Here is a 23113-nt window from a genome sequence, read left to right as displayed (position 1 = left end):
ACCTGATGAGAGATGCACGTGCACACACACACGCACACAAATAGTGATATGTCTGCCACCACGTTGCACACAAAATTTTCTAAGTTGCAAATTAAAATATTAAATATTTGCTTTCAATTTTTCTCTCCAAATTGTTTTTTTTTTGCTTTCAGTTGTTTTCTTCAGCCAAAAAGAACAAAATTGGGGGTAAAAGGAGCTGCTTCGGTTTCTGAGCCTCGGTAGCCGACACCATGTTGTGATGTGTGTCCGTCCAGGATTGGTTAGAATCTGGACCAATCAGCAGCTGTTTGTTGGCTGCTTTGTTACACTAAACTGAAACTTATGAGAGCAAAATCAAAGATAATAAAAAAGCGAGATGAAACAACGCCTGCAAAGAAATTAGTGTTGCAAACACAAAAAAACATTTTTGAAAGCAGAAAGAAAAAATTGAAAGTGAAAAAAAAAGGTTTAATTTTTTGTTTGCAACTTAGAACGTTTTGTTTGCAACGTGGTGGCATAAATATCACTCCATACATTCCTGGTGTAAATACTCTTCTTTCACACGTGTGGGATGCGTGGCCCCACAGGGGCTGCTGCCACGTTTACCTTCGGCCGGCGCTGGAAGGCGGTGTAGCCTGACATCTGATTGGGTCTTAGGGATGAATTAGAACCGGAGGAACAGGTCACACATGCTCGATCCTCATCCCACCTTCAGCGGCGAGCAGCAGCAGCACTGATCTGAGGACGGCTGGACGGCTCAGCTCGCAGCTGGAGAGCAGAAGATGCTGGTCCGAGATCAGCCGTCACGCTGCTAGCATTAGCTTAAACCTGCGAGGCCGGAGACGGAGGTGGAGGCTGCGTGCGCTCCACCAGCTTTGTAAACTCTCTCCACAGAAGGGCTTGCTCTTCCTTCAAACCTTTGCCTGCCACTTGCAAATGGAGTGCAATGAGATGTGAAATTTCCACAGGGCGCCCTGATGCGTCCTTCCACCCATTTCCATTTGCTGTCAGGAGGCTTGTGAGTCTGCATCTGTGAGGATGTGTGTGTGTCTGTGAGGATGTGTGTGCGTCTGTGAGGTTGTGTGTGTGTCTGAGGATGTGTGTGCGTCTGTGAGGATGTGTGAGTCTCTGAGGATGTGTGTGCGTCTGTGAAGTTGTGTGTGTGTCTGTGAGGATGTGTGTGTGTCTGTGAGGATGTGTGTGTGTGTCTGTGAGGATGTTTGTGTGTCTGTGAGGATGTGTGTTTGTCTGTGAGGTTGTGTGAGGATGTGTGTGCGTCTGTGAAGTTGTGTGTGTGTCTGTGAGGATGTGTGTGTGTGCGTCTGTGAGGTTGTGTGTGTGTCTGAGGATGTGTGTGCGTCTGTGAGGATGTGTGTGTCTCTGAGGATGTGTGTACGTCTATGAGGTTGTGTGTGTGTCTGAGGATGTGTGTGTCACTGTGAGGATGTGTGTGCGTCTGTGAGGATGTTTGTGTGTCTGTGAGGATGTGTGTTTGTCTGTGAGGTTGTGTGAGGATGTGTGTGTGTCTGTGAGTATGTGTGTGCGTCTGTGAGGATGTGTGTGTGTCTGTGAGGATGTGTGTGTGTCTGTGAGAATGTGTGTGCGTATGTGAGGTTGTGTGTGTCTGTGAGGATGTGTGTGCGTCTGTGAGGATGTGTGTGCGTCTGTGAGGATGTGTGTGTCTGTGAGGTTGTGCGTTTCTGTGAGGATGTGTGTGCGTCTGTGAGGATGTGTGTGCGTCTGTGAGGATGTGTGTGTCTGTGAGGTGTGTGCGTCTGTGAGGATGTGTGAGGTTGTGTGTGCATCTGTGAGGATGTATGTGCGTCTGTGAGGATGTATGTGTGTCTGTGAGGATGTGTGTGTGTCTGTGAGAATGTGTGTGCGTATGTGAGGTTGTGTGTGTCTGTGAGGATGTGTGTGCGTCTGTGAGGATGTGTGTGCGTCTGTGAGGATGTGTGTGCGTCTGTGAGGATGTGTGTGTCTGTGAGGTGTGTGCGTCTGTGAGGATGTGTGTGCGTATGTGAGGTTGTGCGTGTCTGTGAGGATGTGTGTGCGTCTGTGAGGATGTGTGTGCGTCTGTGAGGATGTGTGTGTCTGTGAGGTGTGTGCGTCTGTGAGGATGTGTGAGGTTGTGTGTGCATCTGTGAGGATGTATGTGCGTCTGTGAGGATGTGTGTGCGTCTGTGAGAATGTGTGTGCGTCTGTGAGAATGTGTGTGTGTCTGTGAGAATGTGTGCGTCTGTGAGGTTGTGTGTGCGTCTGTGAGAATGTGTGTGCGTCTGTGAGAATGTGTGTGTGTCTGTGAGGATTTGTGTGTGTGTCTGTGAGAATGTGTGTGCGTCTGTGAGAATGTGTGTGTGTCTGTGAGAATGTGTGCGTCTGTGAGGTTGTGTGTGCGTCTGTGAGAATGTGTGTGCGTCTGTGAGAATGTATGTGTGTCTGTGAGGATGTGTGTGTGTCTGTGAGAATGTGTGTGCGTATGTGAGGTTGTGTGTGTCTGTGAGGATGTGTGTGCGTCTGTGAGGATGTGTGTGCGTCTGTGAGGATGTGTGTGCGTCTGTGAGGATGTGTGTGTCTGTGAGGTGTGTGCGTCTGTGAGGATGTGTGTGCGTATGTGAGGTTGTGCGTGTCTGTGAGGATGTGTGTGCGTCTGTGAGGATGTGTGTGCGTCTGTGAGGATGTGTGTGTCTGTGAGGTGTGTGCGTCTGTGAGGATGTGTGAGGTTGTGTGTGCATCTGTGAGGATGTATGTGCGTCTGTGAGGATGTGTGTGCGTCTGTGAGAATGTGTGTGCGTCTGTGAGAATGTGTGTGTGTCTGTGAGAATGTGTGCGTCTGTGAGGTTGTGTGTGCGTCTGTGAGAATGTGTGTGCGTCTGTGAGAATGTGTGTGTCTGTGAGGATGTGTGTGCGTCTGTGAGGATGTGTGTGTGTCTGTGAGGATTTGTGTGTGTGTCTGTGAGAATGTGTGTGCGTATGTGAGGTTGTGTGCGTCTGTGAGGATGTGTGTGCGTCTGTGAGGATGTGTGTGCGTCTGTGAGAATGTGTGTGTCTGTGAGGTTGTGTGTGCGTCTGTGAGGTTGTGTGCGTCTGTGAGGTTGTGTGCGTTTGTCAGCTTGTGTGTCAACAGCTGTCTGAACAGAAACAGGCTGAGTTTGCCTCTTTCTCCACCTGATGGGCGGCCTATGCTCGACTGACCCGAGCCAGTCCAAGCTGTTCTGTGCCGTTCTGTGCTAAGCATTGCAGGTGCTGCAGAACTGCTCCTATTATCTGGTGTGGTGCCACGCCGCTGATGAGCCAATTACAGCAGCCGCCTGCTTTCTCTCACATTCTGCTCACTGGAAGGACAGTGAGCAGAATGTGCTTTTAATGCGTGCACACACACACACACACATGCATGCATGTGCACACACACACACACGCATGCATGTGCACACACACAGAACACACCTGTGTCTTTACAGACACACATTCTCACAATGCAGCTGTCAGCCTATCTAGACACTGACCCAAACTTGCAGACTCCTGCAACATTCCTGAGGCGCTGCTGTTTTTAACCATAATAGGAGGAAGGTTCTGGTAGCTGCTGTCACAGGAACCGGGCCTCAGAACCTGTTTCCACTGCCATTAAATGGACCATTAACCTCATTGAGTGTGCAAATGAGTGAAAGTGTGTGATATGGAGGCGTAATTGATGTCATATTAAATCATTCTGTCAGTTTCACTTTGTTTGTCAGAGTCTGTTCAGCTCCTCATCGTCTTCTCCTGCCTCCTCAGGAAGCGGGCGTCGCCTCTACCAAAGGACGAGCACTCGGGCGGAGTCAAAGACTCGCTGCTGGGCAACTCCTCCGACCCCGTGGAGATGAGAAGACTCAACTATCAGACCCCAGGTAGGAGCGAACAATCACAGGTGTCTACAGTCCAGGTCTCTCTGATCTCACATTTGTGAAGACGGACGGACAGACGTCAGGGACGCCTCGTTTCAGCTCAGTGTGTCGCAGCACTGAGCTCAGCTTCATCCCCAGATGTCCAGTCCCGCCCACCAGCAGGCCAGCATGTTACCCAGAGAAACGACCCATACCATAATAGTACCGGCTCTGGCCTCCACAGCCTGCAGAGGCGTCATGGTTTAGCCGCAACTCTTTAGTTTTCCTCTGTGATGTTCCCGTCAGAGGCTGATCATCACTGAGCTCCATTTGCTCTGGAAAGCTACTGGATGCTCCTCTCAGGAACATCTGCTTGTTTCAAACCGTGTGGTTGTCGGTGCTAATGATGGCTAATTTAATGACAGCGTCTTTGCACTGAGGGGGGAGTAGCTGCAGGTCGTCTCTGATGGCGTGATGACGCTCTGGGTCCGCCCTCTGTCTGGAAGTGAGAACATCCAGGAGAAGTTTGAAAGGCTAATTATTTTTGCCAGCGTGGCCGGGTGGCAGCGTGAACAGAGTCAGGCGGGAGGAAACTGTCCAAATGCGGCACGTTGATCTGGGGGGGCCACGGCGCCTCCATGAGCTCCTTTCATTCCCTCCAGCTGGTAATGAGTCCTGCTGCCTCTGATGTCAAGGTGAGCGAAGCCGAGGGAACAATGCAGCCCAGAGAAAATGTCAGCCTCCGAATCTGCCAGCGTCCGTGAGCGCGGCTCTTTCTCACAGCTTATTAAAGCCCCCATTTGCCATACACGTGCACGCACACGTGCACGCAGCCCCTTTGAACCCCTGCAGAGGAATTAAGCAGTGCTGCTGCTCTGCCGTCCTCCCACTCCACCTCTCTCATCTTTTGTCTTCCACTTCCCCCGTGGGGTAATCTCCTTTCTTTCCTCGCATTCCTCCTCTCTCTGTACGTCAACACTTATTTCCTTCTCCTTCCCGCTCGCCACTTTTCTGTGATGCTTCAAGCGCGCTGATTATCACAAAAATCACCACGGCTCGGTCAAGAGGGCGACTGAGACGGCAGCCTGAGCGGCGTGAATGTCGAGCGGGCCGCTCGCCCTTTGATTCCCCCAGCAGGTGAACATTCCTGCCCGGATTCTGATGGTTGTTGAGAGCTTCACATCCTGTCTCCCTCACCTCCTCTGTGCCCCTGGGCACTTCGGCAGCAGCTGTTTGCAGTGACCTGCTTTCTCTGTCAGAGCCGCTTCACGGCTTCTCCTTTGAAACGTTTATCGCTGCGACTCGTTTATCGCGGCGTGAAGAGAAGTCTGAGGATTCGGATAAACCGTGAAATTTTGTCTTCTCATTTGATTTGAGGGTTTCTGGCTCCTCTTTGCTTTGGGACATGCGGTGTTGTTTTTGATGGAGAAAGTACGGTGGCCCTAAAGGCCAAATCACATCAACAAAACAATACCGACAAATTTTCTGTTGCTGTTATCTCCATAGCAACCGTTAGATTCTTTGGTCATGTGGGGTTAACTAACAGGTCTTTGCCATTTTGGAAAGTAAACTTTTGGTTTTCCGCTCATTTCCCGTTCTAATGTTTCGTTCAGGAATATTCCAGTCAACCTTTTGGTGAGTTGTTGAGTTTGTGGCGGGGTTCACTCGTTTGCTGGAAGGCGCTGTAAAAATCCGATTCGGTCCTTTAGTCCAGGAACGTCGTTCCAAAATATGAAACTAAATAAAAAGGCAAGTTTTGGAAAAGAAAAGTCATTTCCAGAAATCAAACTGAAACATTAAAAATGTAAACCAGATTAGAAACCAGAAATGGTAGGTATTATGGGATGTCCCTGGTTGGACGTTATTTGGCACAGTGATGTCTTCAAGCAGAAGATATTTCTGGCCACGCCCACTACAAAGGTTCAGTGATTGTTCAATCAACTCTTTACCAGTTTGGCCAAAACATCCGTCACTGTTCGATCAGGGACATCCCATAATACCTGCCTCTTCGTTTCCTTTTTGTAGCATTTCAGTTTGATTTTCTGAAAAGTCTGTTTTACATTTTAGTTTGAGGATTTTGATTTCTAGTTTGTGATGTTGTTTTTTATTCATTGTTTATGATTTTTCTATGTTTGAGCTGAGAAAAGGTTCCTTTAGGAATTCCTCCAGATCCACCAAGCTGCTGTTTTCCTGCAGGCAGAGTTCCTCTGCCCGTCGTTTCTTCCATTATTTCTCAGTCAAAGTGGTCACTTCAAGTACCAAAAGTCTGCAAAGTGCACTTTATGGACTGGAGACTTCACATCCTTTACTGAGCTTCAGCCCTCCTGAAGTGAAAGCTTTGTGAAGTGATTTAGTTACCATGGCAGCAGAAAGCAAGAAAACCACACTGTGTTTACGGCAAACACACACAAACACACACAAAAACACAACGCTACCGCTGAGCGTTTAATGACAAATGTTTGAGGGAAAGTGGGGGATATTTGGAAACATCTGTAATCTGATTACTGAAGTCATACCAGCTGGTTTCTGATCCGCTCCAGTTCACCTCCTGGCAAGAGCTGCTGTCCTCCTGGGGGGGGCGAGGTCCTGGTGGTCCAGCCTCCTCCATTGACGGTTGTTCTTCCTTCCTCCTTTACTGTCTTCTCTCCACAGGTCCCAGCTCTCATCGCTGCCCCAACACTCCAAGTTAGTCTTCTTTCTCACATCCTTCCCCACACGCGCTCTTCTCTCACCCCCCCAAACCCATCCTCCCCCATCGCCAACCTGACAGACATCACATGCTTACCAGATCATAGCCTCTGGCACTACAACCATGTGGCGATAGCATCCTCATGGCTGCAAACTTCCCAGAACAAGTGCAGGTTCACTTACAACAGAGCGGCCCTGGCGGTAAGGCGGCGCGGGCGGCAGAGCGGCGTGGGTGCTAAAGCGGCGCGGGTGATAAAGCGGCGCGGGTGGTAAAGCGGCGCGGGTGGTAAAGCGGCGCGGGCGGTAGAGCGGCGCGGGCGGTAGAGCGGCGCGGGCGGCAGAGCGGCGTGGGTGGTAAAGCGGTGCGGGCGGTAGAGCGGCGCGGGCGGCAGAGCGGCGTGGGTGGTAAAGCGGCGCGGGTGCTAAAGCGGCGCGGGTGATAAAGCGGCGCGGGTGGTAAAGCGGCGCGGGCGGTAGAGCGGCGCGGGCGGCAGAGCGGCGTGGGTGCTAAAGCGGCGCGGGTGCTAAAGCGGCGCGGGTGATAAAGCGGCGCGGGTGGTAAAGCGGCGCGGGCGGTAGAGCGGCGCGGGCGGTAGAGCGGCGTGGGTGGTAAAGCGGTGCGGGCGGTAGAGCGGCGCGGGCGGCAGAGCGGCGCGGGTGGTAAAGCGGTGCGGGCGGTAGAGCGGCGCGGGCAGTAAGGTGGCCCTGGCAGTAAGGCGGCGCGGGCGGTAGTGCGGCGCTGGTGCCAAAGCGGCGGTAGAGTGGCCCTGGCGGTAAGGCGGCGCGGGTGCTAAAGCGGCGCGGGCGGTAGAGTGGCCCTGGCGGTAGAGTGGCCCTGGCGGTAAGGCGGCGCGGGTGCTAAAGCGGCGCGGGCGGTAGAGCGGCGCGGGCAGTAAGGTGGCCCTGGCGGTAAGGCGGCGCGGGCGGTAGTGCGGCGCTGGTGTCAGAGCGGCGCGGGCGGTAGAGCGGCGCGGGCAGTAAGGTGGCCCTGGCGGTAAGGCGGCGCGGGCGGTAGAGCGGTGTGGTTTTGACAACTTGACTCACCACCCATCACAGTTGTTCTTTGTAGCGTCTCTGCAGGGATGGACTGGTGTTGGACGTTGTTGGTTGATCTTCTGACTCTCAGAAAAAGTTTATTTTAAAGTTTTTTTGTTCCAACTTTCCTTCAAAACACTAATTTAGTGAAAACAGTTTTATTTCCAAACTGAACCTTTTGTTGATAAAATATTGTTAGAAATGTAAAAATACTTCATGAAATAAACAGGAAGTTGAACCCTCAGCTTGTAAAGCCCCTCCTGCCCCCCTCCCCCGTCATGGTTAAACGTTAATTCTCATTAACGGTCAGGATCTCTTTAGAGCGTTGAACCTGTGCGGCGCCCGGTGGCGTGTTTTTGTTGAACAGAAGCTCAGTAGGAGTGGGGTGGTTTTTTTTTTTAAACAAATCCAGCCAAAAAGCTCCAGGCCGGGCGGCGGTCTTTGGTCCGGATGGGGGGGGTCAGGGTAACGGGTTCAGACCGGTGACCCGTCAGGAAGGCGTGACGGATCTGTGGAGGCTTCCTGCTCCACCTCCACCCCCGCAGAGCTTTGTGGAGCGGGGGTGGGCAAAGTCTGCCCCCCCCGAGCATGCTCACCCAGCCGCTCATGCACATCTCCGTGTGGCCCCCCACCTCTGTCCCCCTCACGTAGCATGGCGATGTCACCGGTCTGTTCCAGCTTGAATCTCCTCCTCATACGTGGTTGCAGACCCCCCCCTCACTGTCTCACAGTCACCTCATGGTCCCACCGGCAGCCTCACGGTCCGGCCGTCGTGTGTTCGAGTCCCTGTCGGACCCACCGGCTCTCACCGTGCCCCTCCCCTCTCTTTCAGGGATGAGAGAGCACCCCCCCATTTCGGTGGCGGCGCTGGCCGACCACATCGAGCGGCTGAAGGCCAACGACAGCCTGCGCTTCTCCCAGGAGTACGAGGTGAGTCCGAGACGCCGCGGTTCCGGTGTCGGGGGGGGGGGGGGACCTCGTGGTGCACTAATGCATTATGGGAGACGTCCTTTTCCGACATTTTCAGTCATTTTTACAACTCTATTACAAATCCCACCAGGAAAGCGACACTTCCATTAAACGCTGGGAGATGCTTTTTCTCCGAGCTGGCAGGTGGCGAGCCGCCTCAGCAATCTGCTCGCCGTTTCCCGGAGGAATGGGATTTTGCGGGCGGTCTCTCCAATGCAACTCAGTGAGGGATTATCTCTTGTCAGTGTTCTTCTTCACAGCCAAAAAAGAAAAGAAGATAAGGGCCACAAATTTGCATTTAAAGTGGAACATAGTTGGTTTGGGGTTTAAGCAAGGCCGGCTGGAGGGAAAAGGTATTCCTGCAAACAGAAAAACACAATTTGTCTTTTATTTATTTGCTCTGATTGTCGGAGCTGTCCGCTCTAATCAGCTGTGCTCCTCTGACGGATTAGATCGGGCGGCTGCAGCTTTTACTGGGAAGGTGGCGTTCTTGCTGGGGCGTCGGCGTGAACAGCAGGCGTTTGCTGAGCGCGCTCCGTTCCCCCAGAGACGCCATTTATGAATAACGACGTCTTTATCACACGTCTGTTCACGTTTTTTATTCCTGATCAAGTTAACTCTGGACATCCCGGAACACGTTTCCTCCTCTCTGATCACATGACTTTCTGTGTCCAATCGCGTTGCAGACTGCAACATTTAATAACTGATTCAAAAAGATTGGATTATTTAAATGTGAAAAGATGTTTGCTTAAAAAAAGAGATTAATGTTTGTTCCTGTAAACAAGACTTAACTGAACAACAAGACGTTTAGATTTAATAATTAATGTCGTTTGTTTCACAGCAGAACCTGATTATTTTTTATTCTGTTCAGGTTTTACAAAATTTAAACGTTGATAATGGATTTCAGAATACGAGTCCTCTTTTGATTCTTCAAAATAAAAGTGAAACATGTATTACCACAGGGCAGCCATGGTGTAATGGTACAGCGGTCGACCTTTGATTGGAAGTTCACAGGTTGGGTTCCTGCCCTGTGTTGAAGTGTCCTTGGGCAAAGCCCCCATTGTGGTTGAGGTTGGAACCGTCGGTGTGTGAATAAGTGTGTTTGTGGATGAATGGAACGGAAACACGTCATCCATTAAACTATAATCTATAGGTTTGAGAGAATGGAAACCACGACTGTTCTGCAGCACAAACACGGTCAAACGCTCAATCATAGATAATATTTGTTTCCACATTCATTTCTGTTTCAGATTTATTTTGCATTTTTATCCCAAATTAGCCAAACGTCCATCACTGAGACAGACTTCTGTTTTTGTTAACGCTGAATATTTCATTTCTGAATCCAGTTTTTAGAAGCGTGATGCTGGAGCCTGAATGATGTCATAAATATGTGTCGTTTTTTTACAAAACCGTTTGTTTTCTTGAGAGTCGACGTCTCTTCTTTGTTTACAATCATTTCTTTGTGGCAGATCTGACTCTGAGTCTGAAACTGCAAACGATGTTAAACATGAGAGTAAAGCTTCATGAAAACAAACTAAAGCTCAAATTCAGTCAGTTTAACGCAGATAAAAACAATTTATAGATTATGTCATTTTTGTGTTCTGAACATACCTGCATAGTATCATGAAAACACGTACAGTCAGGACCATAAATATTTGGACAGAGACACATTCTTTCTAATTTAGTGTCTGTACATTACCACAGTGAATTTGAAATAAAACAACTCAGATGCCATTGAAGTGCAGACTTTCAGCTTTTATTTCATTGGTTGAACAAAAAGATTCCATAAAAATGTGAAAAACTAAAGCATTTCTTAAACTCAATCCCTTCATTTCATGGGCTTGTCAGTAATTGGACAAATGAAATAACTGAAACCAAATGGTCATTCCTAATATGTGGTTGTTGGCAATGACAGCCTGAAGTCTTGAACTCATGGACATCACCAGATGCTGGTTTTCTCCTTCTGAATGCTCTTCCAGGCCTTTACTGCAGCAGCAAACAGTTGCTGTTTGTTTGTGGGCCTTTCTGTCTGAAGTTTAGTCTTCAACAAGTGAAATGCTGCTCAATGGGGTTCAGATCAGGTGACTGACTTGGACATTTAAGAATATTCCACTTCTTTGCTTTAATAAACTCCTGAGTTGCTTTGCCTGTATGTTTTGGGTCGTTGTCCATCTGGATTATGAAACGCCGTCCAATCAGTTTGGCTGCATTCACCTGGATCTGCACAGACAGGGCTGCATTCACCTGGATCTGCGCAGACAGTCTGTCTCTGAACACCTCAGAATTCATTGGGCTGCTTCTGTCCTGTGTCACGTCATCAATAAACACTAGTGTCCCAGTGCCACTAGCAGCCATGCAGGCCCAGACCATCACACTGCCTCCACCGCGTTTTACTGATGATGTAGTGTGCTTTGGATCAGGAGCTTCTCCACGCCTTCTCCATACTTTTCTCTAGCCATCATTCTGGTAGAGGTTGATTTTGGTTTCTTCTGTCCAAAGAATGTTTTTCCAGAACTTTTTTAGATGCTTTTTATCAAAGTCCAATCTAGCCTTCCTATTCTTGAGGCTCATGAGTGGCTTCCATCTTGCAGTGTTCCCTCTGGATCTACTTTCATGCAGTCTTCTTTTGGTTGGTAGACTTGGATATTGATCCGCCTACCTCCTGGAGAGTGTTGTTCACTTGGTTGGCTGTTGTGAACGGGTTCCTCTTCACCATGAAATGATTCTGCCATCATCCACCACTGTTGTCTTCCGTGGACGTCCAGGTCTTTTTGTGTTGCTGAGTTCGCCAGTGCTTTCTTTCTTTCTCAGGATGAACCACAGTGTTGATGTTGCCACTCCTAATACTGTAGCAGTTTCTGGTTTCATGGTTTTTTTCTGTTTTCTCAGCTTAATGATGGCTCCTTTCACCTGCATGCAGAGCTCCTTTGACCGCATGTTGTCTGTTCACAGCAAAATCTTCAAAATGCAGCACGAGTCCTCTAATCAACTCCAGGCCTTTTATCTGCTTCACTCATGATGACATAACAAGGGAATTGCCCACACCTGCCCATGCAATAGCATGGAAGTCAATTGTCCAATTACTTACCATGAAATGAAGGGATTGTGTTTCAAAAATGCTTTAATTTTTCACATTTTTATGCAATCTTTTTGTTCAACCCATGGAATAAGAGCTGAAAGTCTGCACTTCAATGGCATCTGAGTTGTTTCTTTTGAAATTCACTGTGGTAATGTACAGAAACTAAGTTAGAAAGAATGTGTCTCTGTCCAAATATTTATGGTCCTGACTGTACGTCTGTGCCAAATTCAGCACATATAGCAGGAACCCCCCCCCCTTCTGCATTAGTGTAACTGAATCAAACAGCAGCTTCAGCTGCAGGCGGCCTGTTTCCCTCCTGAACATCCATTCAGAGCAGGAGCCTCACCTCTCCATCTCACCTGTTTGGGGGATACCCCCCCCCGGCAGGTTCACTGGATGGTAACAGCGGCAGAGGGTCTGGCCGAGCTCGTCCGCTCTGACTCTGGTGGTTGAGGAACTTCTCCGTTTGTCACGTGGAGTTCAGCAGCAGCGTTTCCTGCGGTTTAAACCGCCTTCAGAGCTGCTGCTGCTCCAGGAGGGGAAACGTTCCTGGAGGTCTCTGCTCCCGAAGAACAGGAGCGTCCTGCAGGGGTCTGCAGGTTTGAGTCCGTCCGGTCAGGATTTAGTTTTACATTCATATTCATGTTCTCGTTAGAGTGTTTGTGGGGGGGTGTTGAGAAAAAGAACAGAGAAACTGAAGATGACATTTCGGAGGAGGGTTCAAACTCTCGGCGGTTACCTGGTTAAACCCGTCAGACTCCACGTGGCGGCGCGTTCCTAGGCTCCTCCCACATTCCTGAAGTCCCTCCTCTGCAGTCTCATCCTCTTCTCCGTCTGTCCCCCCCCAGTCCATTGATCCGGGCCAGCAGTTCACCTGGGAACACTCCAACATGGAGGTGAACAAACCGAAGAACCGCTATGCAAACGTCATCGCCTACGACCACTCCAGGGTGGTGCTGACCTCCATCGACGGTAGGAGCTTCACCTCCTTCTAGTTTGTTTGGACACAGTCCCGAGGTGACGATCGCCGTTTGTCTCGCTCACAGCCGTGCCCGGCAGCGACTACATCAACGCCAACTACATCGACGGCTACAGGAAGCAGAACGCCTACATCGCCACTCAGGGGCCGCTGCCGGAGACGCTCAGCGACTTCTGGAGGATGGTGTGGGAGCAGAGGTCCAGCACCGTCATCATGATGACCCGACTGGAGGAGAAGTCCCGGGTGAGTGCTGACACACACACGCACGGGCGTGCACGCTCACAGACGTGCACGTTGAAATGACTGACAGCATTTGATTCATTGTGTGAGTTTAAAGGTGCAGCTTCCTGGTTGTCGTGCTTTGAAGGACTCACAGGAACTGCTGGAGAACAGGAGAATAGAGTTGATGTTTCTGATGCTCAACAATGCAACAGTTAGGATGTCTGCAGTGCAGCCGGCTGAGGCCGTCCCGCAGCCGGACGCAGGCCGCCCTGCCACAGCCGTGGACGCGTCGTTACCTGCTGCATGTGCAGCAACATTTCCACTATTTGGAGACTTTCTGCTCATCCTGAGGAAGAGCTCAGCTCTCATTTCTTTGGTGTTTATTTTTAAGGTCACAGTCAGACTCTCATTTGCAGGCGGCGTTCTCTGTCTGGCCCTCCAAAGCCACGGCGCTATAATCAGATTCCTGCAGCTGGAGCTAAAGAGGATTGTCGGCCGTCGTCATCTGTGTGCTTCTTAAAAACACCGAGCTAATAAAAGGAAGGGGAAGACAGAACTTCAGCTTCAAAGCTGGAATTGCTTTAAATAATTACCATCATATAATCAGCCTCACAAACTCCTCAGAGAAAAAGGCAGCCCCCCCCCCCCCCCCCCCCCCCCCACGTCTGTGAGACGATGCGGTAAAGAAAGACCAGGAATTAAACAGAAGCACCAATGAAGGCGCTCCTTTAGCTGAATCTTAATGTTTTTTTACGTTACCTGGAGTTCAGATCATCCAGACTAAAGCCTTAAAAATGGAAAAAAAAAAAAAGATCTTCTGTTTTTTATCCCCCCCCCATATTCCATCATTCATTAGGAGAAACGATGAGGCGTCTTCCTGGATCTGAGGATATTTACTCTGAGAACCAGGATGCTTTTCATCACATGACTTTTATTACGCAGACGATCGATGCTGAGGATGCGCGTTTCCTCTCAAACGCCGTTCTATACATTTAATGTGTCAGAGTGTCACTTTCAGAGGCTGCGCTGCTGCAGACGCAGCTGCACATTCACACGCGGGGATGAAATAAAGACAAACGCTGCAACACCAGCAATTTAAAAAGAAATGAGGCCTCCTCCGAGTTTGCTTTGACGTCTGCACACGTTTCCAGAAACAGCAGAGTTCAGCTCCACGCCGCGTTTCTTACTGCCTACGTCAGTAAAACGCGAGCTGGACGTCCGACCAGAAGATGCTGGAACGTTCTGCACTGATCAGTGAGAGCTTCATGGATGGAACAGGAAGTTCTTTAGAGGTTTTGGTAGTAAACTGTCCCTTCAGGGGTGTGTCCCATTTCAAATATTACTAATTGATGTCCTGCCATTGAAGTGAATCTGCTGCTACGGAGCGATCCAGAGTGTTGTGAGCAGAAGCCAAAGGGATTCTGGGATGTGTGTTTTACAGCGGAGTAGAAGGCTGGCGTGTTCTGCGGCGTGTTGTCTTTGTGCGGCTCTCATAGGGGAGCTGCAAACACGCTTCTGTAGCAAAGTTTGTTTTCCCAGCTCCGCCTGAAACCGTGGAGCGTGCGTGGCGTTTGGGGAGCGGCCGCGACGCGTCTTTAAAAGACGCCGCATCAGAAAGTCTGTCAGAAGCTGAACATTAAGGTCAGCAGGGAGAACTGCTGCTGTGGTGAACGGCTTTGTTTCTGCACACTGACTGCAGATGGAGGGAGGTGGGCGGAGTCTGTCCAGGCATTCATAGATGGCCAATTAGAGAGGAGCCTCATGAAAGGTGGACAGATGCTCGCTCCGGCTTCTCCTGGAAACGCCTCCACATAATCCAAGAGCTTCCTGCTAAGCCGCTCACTGGAGCTGTGAGAGATCTCTGTTTCCCACCTTCCTCGGTCAACTTTTTCTTTTCTCCGTTCCAAAATAAGTTCTCAGCACATATGGCGGTGAGTCAGCCTCCAACCTCCAACCACTCGAGCAGCTGGTTTCTTCTGCCAGAGAGCAGCAGCTGGACAAACATGAGGAGATCCCACAGCAGCAGATCTCTGCTTCCTCTGCTCACTTCTCCTGCAAAAACACAAACTATGGAGGTCAGAAAGCTGAGATACTACACACTCTGTGTGTGTGTGCGCACAACTCAAGGTTCAGAGTTGTGCGTTCCATCCATTAGTGCAGTTTCTGCCTGAACAGGAGCAGCCTCTGGTTCTTTTGCATGTTTGAATGACCAGAACCCGGTTCTGCTGAAGGTTTTGGGTGGGTTGGATGAACACAGACATGAGGAGCTGCAGACAGAACCAGCCATGAACTCTGGCTTGTTGTAGCAGCTCTCTGATTGCGTGTTTTAAAAAGCGCCTGAATCCTGACGGATCGTGTTTTCCACTCTGATGAAGCTTCTGTGCCAAAGCCAGAGCGGCTCTGAACCCTGACATGTTTCAGAAACCTGCTGAATTGGAGCCTTCTCACAGACGCTGCACATATGGAGCCAGGTGGTGCGACCTGCTGTCCCCCCTCGCAGGAGGCCGCCCCGGGTACTTAAACACACCTCCCTCCACAATGCAGGCGGCGCCGTCACAGACGCACCGATGCCTGATTGACGATGATCACCGGTGGGCGCGTGCTGCAGCAGGGCCCTGTGAAGCAGGAGCCGTCCTCGGGTTTTAGAATGGACCTGTGGTGTGACCTCCTCAGCGGTCTGGACGCTCCACGCTGGACGCCAGCTCTGTCCTGACAGCCCGCCCTTTCTCTCCCTCTGCCAGGTGAAGTGTGACCAGTACTGGCCGTCGCGAGGAACCGAGACCTACGGGATGATCCAGGTCACCATGCTGGACACCGTGGAGTTGGCCACCTACAGCGTCCGAACCTTCGCTCTCTACAAGGTAAAGGAACCCCCCCCCCGTATTGCCCCAGCATGAGGCGTCTGTGTTTAACAGCTGTCCAGGTCTTCTTCTAAAATCCAACTCACCTGCCCCCCCCCCAGAATGGCTCCAGTGAGAAGAGAGAGGTGAGGCAGTTCCAGTTCATGGCCTGGCCAGACCACGGGGTCCCCGAGTACCCCACACCCATCCTGGCCTTCCTGCGGCGGGTCAAGGCCTGCAACCCCCTGGACGCAGGCCCCATGGTGGTCCACTGCAGGTGAGGACGCCGCCGTACCGGAGGGGAACCTCTGATGAAGATCCGTCTCACTTTAGCTAAGATTTAGAAGCTCGTGAAAACGTCCGTCTAAGAAAAGTGTTTTACCGCCTTAAAACATTTAGTTTTGGTAAAAAATAAAGATCACGACTGTGCAGTTTTCAGGGGGGGGCGAACATTTGAGCTCCAGTTTTATAGAAAAATACATCCAGGATTTTATCTGATCGCGATCAAAGATTGATGTACATTTGGAAAACTGAACATGTTTTATACAGGAGACACTGCACTGAGCAGATTGATTGACAGTAGTCTGCAGCCAATCAGGTTGCAGAACAGAAAATCCCACCAGAAAATATGGAAAGTGTGAATGGTCACTATAGTGAGGGAAGACTGCACCTCATTAACACGGAAGATGACACCTAGAGAACACGCAGTCTTTGACAGACGTGATTGACGTGACGTTGATGGCGTAAACACGCCCCCTGCGTTGCATATCACCCACTTTTCTCCGCGTAAACACTGGAATGGCGGTAAACACTGGAGTTTTGATCACGCTAATGAGACGGGTCTCAGACGTGTGGATCAAACATGACATCAACGATCTTCTCTGAGCCTCAGTACATCCGTGCATCATTTCGGGTTTTGATGTGTGCGTCCGTCTGTCAGCGCCGGCGTGGGCAGGACCGGCTGCTTCATCGTGATCGACGCCATGCTGGAGCGCATGAAGCACGAGAAGACGGTGGACATCTACGGACACGTGACGTGCATGCGTGCGCAGAGGAACTACATGGTCCAGACAGAGGACCAGTACATCTTCATCCACGAGGCCCTGCTGGAGGCCGCCACCTGCGGCAACACCGAGGTCCCGGCGCGCAACCTGTACGCCCACATCCAGAAGCTCACCCAGCCCCCGCCCGGCGAGACCGTCACTGCCATGGAGCTGGAGTTCAAGGTGTGTGGAGCAGGGGGGGTCAAATGTCACCTAATGCTTGAAGGATCTCCGCCTTGTCAGTGGGGGGGGGGGGATGTTTTATTGTTGAACTGAGTCAAAGGTGTGTGTGTGGGGGGGGGGCTTCAGTCTGCTGAATCAGCCGATGTGCAGGAATTTATCCCTGTGACATTGGTGCTGAGACCCCCCCCACTTACACGAGTGTGTAAGTGACCCGTCAGGGTCAATCGGTCAATGCCCACTGACGGTGCACAGCAGCCTACAAAGACCATGATGCTCTCTGTCAGATCCAGCTGTGGCTCTGACGCGTTCTGGTCTGTTCCAACAGCGGCTGGCCAACTCCAAGGCCCACACGTCCCGCTTCATCAGCGCCAACCTGCCCTGCAACAAGTTCAAGAACCGGCTGGTCAACATCATGCCGTTCGAGTCCACCCGCGTCTGCCTGCAGCCCATCCGCGGCGTGGAGGGCTCCGACTACATCAACGCCAGCTGCATCGACGGATACAGGTCAGCCTCACCTGAAGACCGTGGGGTGTTTCCCTTTAACCCAGTGCTTCTCAAATAGTGGGGGGCGCGAAGCGATGCCGGGGGGGGCGCGCGGTGTTGGCGGTTTTAGGCACAGGTACTACGGGCAATTGTCCGGTGCGCAAATTTAACGTGGGGGCGATGGTGACAGCAGCTCAGTGCTTGGAAAGAAAATCTGGTCCACTATTCGGTTCCTATTGTCTGTTCTATCACAGTTTGTAACAGCCCCCGTTACGGGGGGGGGCATAACATTTTCTTTTTTCTGGGGGGGGGCCTGGCAAAAAATAATTGAGAAGCACTTCTTTAACCCCTGCAGAGCCGACGCTCTTCCACCACCGTAACTCTTCATCCGTTACCATCCGGCGAAGGCGTCGGCTCTGTGCTTCATCTGCAGCTGAAGTCAGATTCCCTGCAGTAGAAAGGCTCAGGTCCCCATGGCAGAATGGACAATGGGAGGGGCTTAATGATCAGATCGCTGTGGCGTCTCAGCTCAGCTCCTCCGGCTTGTTGTGCTGGCGGCGGCGGCGCTGCGTTTGATATCTGTATGAGAACAGGAAGTGACAGACTGACGACCCGATGCATTAAAGCCAGGATTTAGTGAGCGTGAAACCGGTGCCGCCTAGTTTTGGGCCGTGGCAGAGATGACCCCCCCCCCCACACACACACACACAAACACACACACAAACACACCACCACCTTTTCCTCCTCTGGCCTGCTGGTAAGGGGGGGGGGGGTGTTCCATGTTGCTGTGTAAATAGCTTAATTGCAGCAATTGTGTCTTATGCTCACCCCCCTCCCCCGAACATGGTGGCAGGCATGCGGGTGGGGGGGCTGCTGTCTGTAGCAGCGCCGCTGTGTAATTAAGCTGCTTGCATAAATAAAGCTAAATGGGGGCCCCCAGTACCCTGCACCCCAGAGCCATCATCGCTGTGTCATGATTCCAGCGATGATGGGGGGAGGGGGGACAGGCCTGGTCTGTATTTTGGTTGGGGGGGGTCATGTAGGCGTGAGAGGATCATTAACTTAAAACGCTGCACTCACCCTTTCCCCCCCACCCCCCCGCCCATCGCTCCTCTCTTCATGATGGAACGTTTTCAGATTTCTGCTTTATCTTTTTTGTGCCCCCCCCCCCGATCTGTCTCTGTTGGCGCCCATGAGCCCCTGAGCGTATTTTGTACTCTCCCGGTTCCACATTGGCGGCCAGCCCGCAACGCCGCCATCAGGCGTTCAGCGGCGCCTCAGACGGTAAACGTGCAGAGCTGCTGCCCGCATAAACACCCACACCTGCATGCAGGTTGACATGTGCAACAAACACCTGAGCGTGTTTGTTTGCTCTTGTGTGGCGGAGATAAAGCCTTCCTGCTGAGCGGCGCGGCGCTGCCACCCAGTGGCGAGTGAGGGAACTGCGCCGGGATGAAGTCACGTAGGACAGCAGCAGGATGAGCTCATCGCTGGAGCCTCATCACCCCCCCCCCCCCCCCATCTGCGCTGTGGGACAGGACAAAGGGGGGGGGACTATTATTGATAATCACTGAAACAGTACTTAAATGAACAATAGTTCGTTTTTAGACGCTTTAATTAATGCCGTAACCCTTGTGTTATCTTAAATGACCCCCCCCTTCCATTGAATTGTTCTCCCTACCATGACAAAGGTGGATAAAGGTGGACAGATTTCATGTAATCCATGGACACCACTGAAGATCACAAATCATTGAAGAAAAAAGGTTCAGAGCACTGTCTAGTGGGTCTAGATGACCCAACATTAAAGGGCCTAGGATAGAACATGGGATAAATAATTTCATCAGACAGACGGATGCACAAAACTGAAATGAAAGTTTGATTTTATGATCTGGTATGACTGACAGATCTTTGCAGGAGCCCTAGAGGCTTCGTTTAGCAAAGATTGATGGATTTCAAGCAATTTAAAACAGACAAGGAAAGACAAGAGAATAAAAATAAACAGATATATCAAATCTATTTAAGATGTTTATTCATAAACTGATTAGAAGACATGTTAATGATGCTGTTGTCTTAACATTTGCTCCATAAATACACATTTATACATCCAGCACACACAACACATTGGATGTCTTTACCACAGCAGACAAAAAGAATTTCCCCATTGTGGGATTAAAAAATCCATCTAATCTGATCTAATTTGATGTAATGATTGTCAGATAGTTTAATTGCTTGAAAGGAACAGAGAAGAAGTGAATTTCTATAATCTTTGAGGATTTAACCCTTGATTTGTGATCTTCACTGGTGTCCATGGATGGCATGAAATCCTCTCCACCTTTATCATGGTGGGGAGAACACGTCAATGGAAGGGCCGGGTCATCTGGACCCCAAAGGATAGCACAAGGGTTACTTCACCTTTTTATTACATAATTACCATAATCCGGTTCTTAACATTCATTTACAGTTGATCATTTTTTAGTCCAAGGTGGAAACAGAATCATCAGGAAGTCATAAATAAAGTGAGAAACGATTAAACAGATGAGACAAACTAAAGATTTAGGAAAATCTGAGCTGGATTATTTTCATTCTTCTGGGTGGTGAACAGGCAGAATCTGGGTTTGACGAACCGCCTCTGTTTGGATCAGAACAGAACCTCTGGAAATCTGTCCGTCATATTGGGGTTTTTCCAGCTGTGCTTCTGCAGTGATGCTATGCAGCTGGCTCCACGTGTCGTTAATGCACAATCCTTGGCTTTTGTCTCCTGAACTTTGACCTTTATTCCTCCGTTTCTCGGTGCAGACAGCAGAAGGCGTACTTGGCCACGCAGGGACCCCTGGCTGAGACCACCGAGGACTTCTGGAGGATGCTGTGGGAGCACAACTCCACCATCGTGGTCATGCTCACCAAGCTGCGAGAGATGGGCCGGGTAAAAGCATTTCCTGAACCCCCCCACACACAGGGTCTGCTGCTGGAGCACGGCGCTGAACCGTAACGTTCTCCTCACTGCGCTCATCCTGGATTCAAACCAGGACGCTTTGAAGAACGTCAGGAATTGGCTGCATTCCAGGCATAACCCTGCAGCGCACAGACCCGCTGCATGTTTCCAGCTGTGCTGTGACGCCTTGGAGGAAAACGACGATACATTAATGCTGCTGGTCATGATGCTGAGCTTTAACCATCTCTAAACGTCGGCAGGAAGTGAAGCTGGAGCTCAGTCGCACTAAACCAGTCTTTTTCAACCAGTGTGCCGCGGCACACTAGTGTGCCGTGGGAGATGGTCAAGTGTGCCGTGGAAAATTGCCCTCATTCACTGATCTAAAAACATTTCCCATCTCCAGGATTTCAGCTCTCTGTTCATCCAAACAGGCCTTGATAAAACACTGAGGAGTTAGGAATATAAAAGATCGTAAAATACCTTTTCTTTGCGTTTATTTTATTTTATTAAAGACATTTTGATAAGAATGACGTACCGCGATTCAGCTGCAGCTCCGGCTGTATTTGGGAAAAGTCCCGCCCCTTTAACTGTCTCCACCAATCATTCTTGAGGGGCTTAATCACATGTCATCAGTCTAACCAATCAGAAGTGGTTAAAGTCTTCACTTCCTTGTCCCGATTTAGCTCATAAAGTCGCTCAGTTCTAACAAAAATACCAGCTAAAGCTCGTCTTTTGCGCTGTAGCTTTCCACAGAATCCGGTATCAGACCGTGGAACAAGTGAACAAAACAATGAAGCTCCGAAAACCGATCTCCGGCCGTTTTATGCACTACATCTCCCATGATGCATTGGGTTGTGAGAGTGACAGGGCACAAGGAGATCTGTCGTTAGACGTCTTGAAACCAACGAACACACATCAAACTATTTTTAAATCTTCTAACTTAACTTTTATTGAATCTTTTAGAAAAAAACAGCTGCAGTTTCCAGCTTTTTCTGCAACAATTATCTCAAAAATGCATGTGAGATTGTGGAGGGGCTGTAGATCAATACAGACTATGAGTTTATCCTTCTTTTTTTAAATTTTTGGATGCTGGTGTGCGGCGGGATTTTTTTTAAGGTTAAAGTGTGCCGTGGCTCAGAAAAGGTTGAAAAACGCTGCACTAAACTGAAGCTCTGTGGGTTTTCCATCCAAACTTCCTGAGAGAAACGGGGGGAGCAGAAACATTCTGTGTTTGTTCACAAGATACCCAGAATGCTTTAGGAAGCAGGAAAAAACCTTCTGTCTGTGTCTCTGCAGGAAAAGTGCCATCAGTACTGGCCTGCAGAGCGCTCGGCCCGGTACCAGTACTTTGTGGTGGACCCCATGGCTGAATACAACATGCCCCAGTACATTCTTCGAGAGTTCAAGGTCACAGACGCCCGGGTATGTCTGCTCCGTCATGTCTGCTCCGTCCTGTCTGCTTTGTCCTGTCTGCTCCGTCCTGTCTGCTTTGTCCTGTCTGCTCCGTCATGTCTGCATTGTCCTGTCTGCTCCGTCCCGTCTGCTTTGTCCCGCCTGCTCTGTCCCGTCTGCTCCGTCCCGTCTGCTCTGTCCTGTCTGCTCCGTCCCGTCTGCTTTGTCCCGCCTGCTCTGTCCTGTCTGCTTTGTCCTGTCTGCTCCGTCATGTCTGCTCTGTCCTGTCTGCTTTGTCCTGTCTGCTCCGTCCCGTCTGCTCTGTCCTGTCTGCTTTGTCCTGTCTGCTCCGTCCCGTCTGCTTTGTCCCGCCTGCTTTGTCCCGCCTGCTCTGTCCTGTCTGCTTTGTCCTGTCTGCTCCGTCATGTCTGCTCTGTCCTGTCTGCTTTGTCCTGTCTGCTCCGTCATGTCTGCTCTGTCCTGTCTGCTTTGTCCTGTCTGCTCTGTCCTGTCTGCTTTGTCCTGTCTGCTCCGTCCCGTCTGCTTTGTCCCGCCTGCTCTGTCCTGTCTGCTTTGTCCTGTCTGCTCCGTCATGTCTGCTCTGTCCTGTCTGCTTTGTCCTGTCTGCTCTGCCCTGTCTGCTTTGTCCTGTCTGCTCCGTCCCGTCTGCTCTGTCCTGTCTGCTTTGTCCTGTCTGCTCCGTCCCGTCTGCTCTGTCCTGTCTGCTTTGTCCTGTCTGCTCCGTCATGTCTGCTCTGTCCTGTCTGCTTTGTCCTGTCTGCTCCGTCCCGTCTGCTCTGTCCTGTCTGCTTTGTCCTGTCTGCTCCGTCCCGTCTGCTTTGTCCCGCCTGCTCTGTCCTGTCTGCTTTGTCCTGTCTGCTCCGTCCCGTCTGCTCTGTCCTGTCTGCTTTGTCCTGTCTGCTCCGTCATGTCTGCTCTGTCCTGTCTGCTTTGTCCTGTCTGCTCCGTCATGTCTGCTCTGTCCTGTCTGCTTTGTCCTGTCTGCTCTGTCCTGTCTGCTTTGTCCTGTCTGCTCCGTCCCGTCTGCTTTGTCCCGCCTGCTCTGTCCTGTCTGCTTTGTCCTGTCTGCTCCGTCATGTCTGCTCTGTCCTGTCTGCTTTGTCCTGTCTGCTCTGCCCTGTCTGCTTTGTCCTGTCTGCTCCGTCCCGTCTGCTCTGTCCTGTCTGCTTTGTCCTGTCTGCTCCGTCATGTCTGCTCTGTCCTGTCTGCTTTGTCCTGTCTGCTCCGTCATGTCTGCTCTGTCCTGTCTGCTTTGTCCTGTCTGCTCCGTCCCGTCTGCTCTGTCCTGTCTGCTTTGTCCTGTCTGCTCCGTCCCGTCTGCTTTGTCCCGCCTGCTCTGTCCTGTCTGCTTTGTCCTGTCTGCTCTGTCCTGTCTGCTTTGTCCTGTCTGCTCTGTCCTGCCTGC

At 50.7% G+C, this 23113-nt stretch overlaps 1 protein-coding gene across 20 annotated transcripts in view; it reads left to right on the top strand.

Moving 5' to 3' along the window:
- Positions 1–23113, top strand: part of LOC101168742 (receptor-type tyrosine-protein phosphatase F) — a 145491-nt gene that overhangs the window by 119813 nt on the left and 2565 nt on the right. For 14 of the 20 annotated variants that reach the window (XM_023965255.1, XM_023965271.1, XM_023965272.1 and 11 more), the window contains 11 exons: positions 3754–3866; positions 6495–6527; positions 8398–8495; positions 12462–12585; positions 12660–12835; positions 15556–15675; positions 15777–15931; positions 16595–16880; positions 17206–17384; positions 20160–20286; positions 21592–21717. In XM_023965255.1, the coding sequence (XP_023821023.1) occupies positions 3754–3866; positions 6495–6527; positions 8398–8495; positions 12462–12585; positions 12660–12835; positions 15556–15675; positions 15777–15931; positions 16595–16880; positions 17206–17384; positions 20160–20286; positions 21592–21717 (1537 nt within the window). The remainder of the gene's footprint in view (positions 1–3753; positions 3867–6494; positions 6528–8397; positions 8496–12461; positions 12586–12659; positions 12836–15555; positions 15676–15776; positions 15932–16594; positions 16881–17205; positions 17385–20159; positions 20287–21591; positions 21718–23113) is intronic. The other 6 variants (XM_023965273.1, XM_023965269.1, XM_023965270.1 and 3 more) reach the window with 1 other exon arrangement.

Source organism: Oryzias latipes, chromosome 17 (assembly GCF_002234675.1).
Source record: "Oryzias latipes chromosome 17, ASM223467v1".
Lineage (NCBI taxonomy): Eukaryota > Metazoa > Chordata > Actinopteri > Beloniformes > Adrianichthyidae > Oryzias > Oryzias latipes.
This window is presented reverse-complemented; position numbering and strand designations above follow the sequence as displayed.